General features: G+C 37.7%; 1 protein-coding gene across 2 annotated transcripts in view; it reads right to left on the bottom strand.

Annotated features, from left to right (window-relative positions):
* LOC133611223 (protein FAM163A-like) overlaps nucleotides 1-7307 on the bottom strand; it is a 31041-nt gene that overhangs the window by 2660 nt on the left and 21074 nt on the right. For both annotated transcript variants that reach the window (XM_061967919.2, XM_061967920.2), the window contains 2 exons: nucleotides 6687-6783; nucleotides 4067-4181 (listed from right to left, as the gene is read on the bottom strand). In XM_061967919.2, coding sequence (XP_061823903.2) covers nucleotides 4067-4159 — 93 coding nt within the window. In that variant the 5' untranslated portion in view covers nucleotides 4160-4181; nucleotides 6687-6783. The remainder of the gene's footprint in view (nucleotides 1-4066; nucleotides 4182-6686; nucleotides 6784-7307) is intronic.

Below are 7307 nucleotides of genomic sequence, written 5' to 3'. Positions count from 1 at the left end.
TGGAAGGAACTTTTGTGAGGCACCTGTGTGCTGAAGAACGCTGATCAGTGGAACTATAATGCAGTGATTTTACTCAGCCGTAGTCTTTAAACTCTATGCAATTTATTCATTTTTACAAACTTCATTTTAATACTAGGATAAGTGCTCTTTTAAAGGTGTTTACAGAGGAATATCAAGTATTGAGCCTGACTTTAAAGCGGCGATGCGAGCTGCTGAGACTTGTCAAAATATGAAATAAAGAACGAGTAGAACAAAAGTAAATCACATTAAATGTTCACTATTTACTTTGCCACATGCCGTAAAAAGTGACGCGCCATTTGTGAAGTTATTTGTCTAAACCCGAGTGAACCGAATGCTACAGGGATCCAAACGAGGTAAAAAAAAATAATAATAGAGGAATTGAAAAATATCAGCTGGGGGTAAAGGAGGCCCTGAAGTTGAAGAGTGTGGAGGGGGGCGTGGCCTGCGGGCCTGCCGCGGAACGGGGTGTGTCAGGGCCGGCCTCGAAGACAGCGACAGGTCGTAGATGGCCCAGGTGGGCCTTGTTATCTAATCACCTGTCGCCTCATTAGCAGCAACCGTGAGGAAACGGGTGGTGGTAGTTAGAGGTGCTGCTGAGAGACACTGTGCTGAAAAGCAAAATATTTGGCTCTCTAGTGGGTTCTTCAGACCACCACAGACGGCCAGGAATTCAGGTTATAACACTGTTTTATTTTTCCAATGGTCCAAAGAATTTTGCTTTTCAGCACAGTGTCTTTTTTTTAATTCAATGGTGCCAAGTCTTTTGCTTTTCAGCACAGTGTCTCTCCGCAGCACCTCCAACTACTACCACCCGTTTCCTCACGGCTGCTTGCCAACCTTGAGACCTCCGATTTCGGGAGGTGGGGGGTGGGGGCGTGGGCGGGGGGGGGGGGGGGGGGGGGGGCGTGGTTAAGAGGGGAGGAGTATATTGACAGCTAGAATTCACCAAGTCAAGTATTTCATACATATATATATATATATATATATATATATATATATATATCTACATCCTGAAAATATGCAAACAAAACTGTGTTTGGATAATTGATACTTCAAACTTGCATAAATAAATCTTAAGGAATATAACATAACTTGGCATCTGAGAGTTTCAAAATGTAATGAATAAAATGCTAAATTTGTTGATAAACAAGCAATTATTTTAATAATTAAATATGGTCATTTTAAATGAATTATTATGATCATTTAAAATCAATTATTTCAAATATGTTTATTTTAATGTATAATTTTATGGCTGGATGTAATAAGGAGTCAGGAAAAAATACAAAGAAAAATACAAATCATTTTGATGTTTTTAGCAAAATATAGTAAAAATGTGTATTTTTTTATTTTTTTTAAATTAATAAAAATATTTATTTTTTTAGGTAAGATAAACATAATAATACAATTTATCTCTAGTCTGGATGATTTAGTTCTTGTCACCCTGTTGTCCTCCCGTCATGAAAAAAGGCTGTCCTCACTCAGGTCTGCATGGAGCTGGAGGGGGCGTGGCTTTCAGCTCCGGCTAAAAATCGGGAGATTTTCGGAAGAATATTTGTCCCGGGAGGTTTTCGGGAGAGGTGCTGAATTTCGGGAGTCTCCCGGAAAATTCGGGAGGGTTGGCAAGTATGTAATAAGGCGACAGGTGATTGGATAACAAGGCCCACCTGGGCCATCTACGCACCTGTCGCTGTCTTCGAGGCCGGTCCTGACACACTCCGTTCCGAGGCAGGCCCGCAGGCCACGCCCCCCCTCCGCGAAGAGATTTACCGTTTTTAAGATGCTTTGGAAGGCATGTTTTGATTGATTGAAACTTTTATTAGTAGATTGCACAGTACAGTACATATTCCGTACAATTGACCACTAAATGGTAACACCCCAATACGTTTTCCACTTGTTTAAGTCGGGGTCCACGTAAATCAATTCATGTTCCTAGGTAGGCAAGAAAACTCACCAATGGTTTCTGTCTGTTAGATCAGGGATGTCAAACTGGTTTTCATTGAGGGCCACATGGCAGTTATGGCTGCCATCAGAGGGCCGCTTGTAACAGTGAATAATGTATTAATTTGCCTCCGGATTTCATTATTAATTATATATAAATTGTTTTAAGTAGACTGTCGATTTTACAGTTAAAACTTTACATTTACAAAATTTTACTGTAAAATATAGTGTTTTTTAAATTTTTTTACAACATTTTACGGTAAATGGAAAAACAGTACCACCAGTGCCTCCATGGAAATGCCCCCCTCTACCTCAAAGAACTACTCCCCCCCCAAATCCTCCACACGACACCTCCGCTCCGGACAGGCTAACCTCCTCCAACCTCCGAGGACAAAGCTACGAACAATGGGAGACCGGGCTTTCTGCTCCGCCGCTCCCAGTCTGTGGAACGCTCTCCCTGACCACCTGAGGGCACCACAGACTGTGGATGCTTAAAAACCATTCTTTTTTTTCTTTTTTTAAGATATATGCATAGTAGTTTTAGCTATTTGGCTGTTCTAGTTTTTATTTTTATTTATTATCTTTTTATTTTAACTTTTTTTAATACACTGTAGCACTTTGAGGTTGTTTACTCAATGCAAAGTGCTTTTTACAAATAAAATCTATTATTATCATTACTGTTTTTTGGGGGGATCGGGGGGTTTACGGGAAAAGCTGGCAGCTTAGCTGCCAGAATTGTTGTGTTAAATTGACATTGGTTTTTACAACATTATATTGTTCATGGAAAAACAATACAAGTTCTTTTTTTTTTTTATTCCGGCAACCTAGCTGCCAGTTTTTTTTTACCGTAAAAACAAATGTACCGTCTTTCCATTTACAGTAACACACCGTTAAAAACAACCGTAGATTTTACAGTCAAAACTGGCAGCTCAGGCAACATAATTTTAACCCAAAAAAAAAAAACAGTAGTCTATCCATCCATCCATTTTCTACCGATTGTCCCTTCCGGGGTCGTTTTTTTTTCAATTTACAGTAAATATGCTGTAAAGAACAACCAAAAATGTATTGTCATTTTTATTATTTGATGGGGGTTTTTTTTGGATTGATTTAAACTTTTATTAGTAGATTGCACAGTACAGTACATATTCCGTACAATTGACCACTAAATGGTAACACCCGAATAAGTTTTTTAACTTGTTTAAGTCGGGGTCCACGGGTAGTTTGCTGTAAAGTTAAGTGTTTTTATTTAGACCAAAACATGTTTGGAAAGTATTTATTTATTTATGTATTTATTTGACAGGGACAGTACAAAAAAATAAACATTGCTCCCCGCAGGTAACCAATGTCAAAGTACATAGGACTGCAACCCTTGTCCCTGTTTAGGCTTTTAAAAAAAAGTTGAGAAAAGTGTAAAAACGCGTACAAAAGGATTAAGACAAGTACAGAAATAAAAACACATTGAAAATAATTACTACACCCAGTTTTAGTGCTCACACTTCAGGTTTTCCTCAAGCCATGATAATATACTGTAATATTTGTTGCAATAATGGATACTATTAAAGTTTAAAATTAATGAAATTTCAAGCAGTACATATATTTTTGCTGACAAAATGAAAAAAAATCAATTACATTTAGTGAGAAAAATATTAACTACTTTATTGACATATCATTTCCAGGTGTTTGCGGGCCAGATAATATAAACCTGCTCAGTGGCCTGAGATCGGTAGGTCGTGAGTTCAAACCCCGGCCGAGTCATACCAAAGACTATAAAATGGGACCCGTTACCTCCCTGCTTGGCACTCAGCATCAAGGGTTGGAAATGGGGGTTAAATCACCAAAAATGATTCCCGGGCGTGGCCACCGCTGCTGCTCACTGCTCCCCTCACCTCCCAGGGGGTGGAACAAGGGGATGGGACTTTTTTTTAAAGTCCCTTATTATATTGTTTTTTTTTAATGCCAATACTAAAGTGAAATGTAAACTTTTTCCCCACTGAATTGAATGACTCCTAATTTCAGTTTATATTAATCGTGTTTTTCTGGACACAGGAAGAGCTTCACACTGGCTGGCATGAAGCCAGTGGGTTAGAAAAGCTTTCAGAGGAGTCACCTGGAGTCGACAGTAACAGAGGACTGCTACGATGCACAGCAGTATCACTCCGGCAAGAATTCCTCCTGCTATCACGATTGTTCCCGCTGACATTCGACCAGATCTCCATCAAACCCTTCAGAGACAAAACACAAGGAGGATGTTGGAGGGCGACATTATTATGGTCACACTCAATGAAATATTAGTTATGAATATATGGGCGCCTCTCATTATGTAACTGCTAGTGATGACACACACACACACACACACACACACACACACACACACACACACACACACACACACACACACACACACACACACACACACACACTCTCTTGTATTTGTTACTTTCTTGAGACCTCGGAAAAATGCCTACCTCTTTAGGACCACCCTTTCTATATACATAAAGATTTGTATTTACAACATTAATAATATATACATACTATGCAAATATAAAAAAGGTAAGCTTTTAGTGAATTTTAATTTTAATTTTTTTTGTTTGTAATTGGTTTTTAATCTTCATTATTTACTTCAAGTTATTACAGTATGTCTCTATATACATTAAAAAAAAAAAAAAATTCGCAAATGGGGGCGCATTTCAATTTCTTACACACACTTGTTATTACATATGTTGGCCAGAGGGAGAGCACTTCGAATTTTGACACACACTTGTTATTTCATATGTTGACCAGAGGGGGAGCACTTTTAAAACCGACACACAGTCAATTTGAAAAATCCTTCCTTTTTGGGACCACCCTCATTTTGATAGATTTTCACCACCAGGGCAAATGAGACATTCTCTATTAGATTAGACACACACACACACACACACACACACACACACACTCTCTCACACACACACACACACACACACACACACACACACACACACACACACACACACACACACACTCTTGTATTTGCTACTTTCTTGAGACCTCGGAAAAATGCCTACCTCTTTAGGACCACCCTTTCTATATACATAAAGATTTGTATTTACAACATTAATAATATATACATACTATGCAAATATAAAAAAGGTAAGATTTTAGTACATTTTTAGTACATTCTCTATTAGATTAGACACACACACACGCACACACACACACACACACACACACACACTCACACACACACACACACACACACACACACACACACACACACACACACACACACACACACACACACGCTCTTGTATTTGTTACCTTCTTGAGACCTCTGAAAAATGCCTACCTCTTTAGGACCACCCTTTCTAGATATATAAAGATTTGTATTTACAACATTAATAATACATACATACTATGCGAATATAAAAAAGGTAAGCTTTTAGTTATTTTTTTAAATATTTTTTGTTTGTAATTGGTTTTTAATCATCATTATTTACTTCAAGTTGTTACAGTATGTCTCAATATTCTTTTTTTTTTTAATAAATTTTCGCCAACGGGGGCGAATTTCAATTTCTTACACACACTTGTTATTACATATGTTGACCAGAGGGGGAGCACTTTTAAAACCGACACACAGTCAATTTGAAAAATCCCTCCTTTTTGGGACCACCCTCATTTTGATAGATTTCACCACCAGGGGTGCAAATGAGACATTTTCTATTAGATGCGATAGTTTTCCGTATTGGGACCATGATTTATGTCCTAACTTGTTCACCGGTCCTCATATGGAAGCTACTCTTCCTTGTTGATGTGTCAAGAAGGGTAGAAATACAAACACACACACACACACACACACACACACACACACACACACACACACACACACACACACACACACATACACACGTGCATGCACACACACACATTCTTGCATTTGTTACCTTCTTGAGACCTCGGAAAAATGCCAACCTCTTTAGGACCACCCTTTCTAGATACATAAAGATTAGTATTTACAACATTAATAATATATACATACTATGCAAATATAAAAAAAGTAAGATTTTAGTAAATTTTACATTTTTTGTTTGTAATTGTTTTTTAATCTTCATTATTTACTTCAAGTTATTGCAGTATGTCTCTATATACATATTTATTTTACAAAGGTCCACTTAGGAGTTTTAGGGAAACAATCACCATTAAAGCATGACTTTGCACATTTGGACAGGACAGCGGGGCAGCCATGTGACAGGGCAAACATGAGAGGCCTCCAACGACGCGTGGTCCTAAAGACAGTAGTGTTCACTTCTAAGCTCGTTATTAAGGGGTCCCCGTCCCCAATAATCAAATATCGGCCCCATATTTTTTTAAATTAATTTTAAATTTTTAAAAGGGGGCGCATTTCAATTTCTTACACAAACTTAGTACATATGTTGGCCAGAGGGGGAGCACTTCAAATTTTTACACACACTTGTAAAAATTTAGATGCAATGGTTTTCCGTATTGGGACCATGATTTATGTAACTTGTTCACCGGTCCTCATATGGAAGGTACTTTTCCTTGTTGATGTCTCAAGGAGGGTAGAAATACAAGAACACACACACACACACACGCACACGCACACACACACACACACACACACACACACACACACACACACACACACACACACACACACACACACACACACACACACACACACACACACACACACACACACACACACACACACACACACACGCGCGACTCACATTAGCAGACAGTCAGAGATGGAAGGGTGGGAGAAGGTGGGACGTCATGACACAAGTGGACGATGTCACTTTAAATGTCCGCCTTCTCTCCGGAAGCCTGTAGAAAGAAAAAAAGGCTAATTATTTGACTTGTCAAACTTTTTTCTCATATTTAAAAGGCTTTTTTTTTCTCTTTTTTTTTTTAAAGGAAAATAAATTTGTGCCTTTTTCCTCCCACTCATAATACGACTTATATAAAATGTATTATTACTCAAATAATTACTGTACAACCATAATTACTCCGGTAATATTAAGACTGTCTTGTAAAACTGGGGTAAAATATCACAGTTTTTTTTCTTTGAATACAACTTTATTCTAGTAAAAATCAGGAATTATTCCACAAATGATTACTCCTTTGAAAATAACTTTAAAAAAATGTTTCTCATCATTTATTATTATTATTATAGAGGTTTATTTGAAATAGGGACAGATACAAAAACATAGACATCTGAAACAATTATCCAATGTATGCATCATAGTGTTTGTAGCCAAAGCTAATTTACAACACTTGTCCCCAACAACAACAACAACAACAACAACACAGATCCAACATAATTAAAATAGGAAAATAAAAAAATAGAA

This window comes from Nerophis lumbriciformis, linkage group LG08 (assembly GCF_033978685.3).
Source record: "Nerophis lumbriciformis linkage group LG08, RoL_Nlum_v2.1, whole genome shotgun sequence".
Classification (NCBI taxonomy): Eukaryota; Metazoa; Chordata; class Actinopteri; order Syngnathiformes; family Syngnathidae; genus Nerophis; species Nerophis lumbriciformis.
This window is presented reverse-complemented; position numbering and strand designations above follow the sequence as displayed.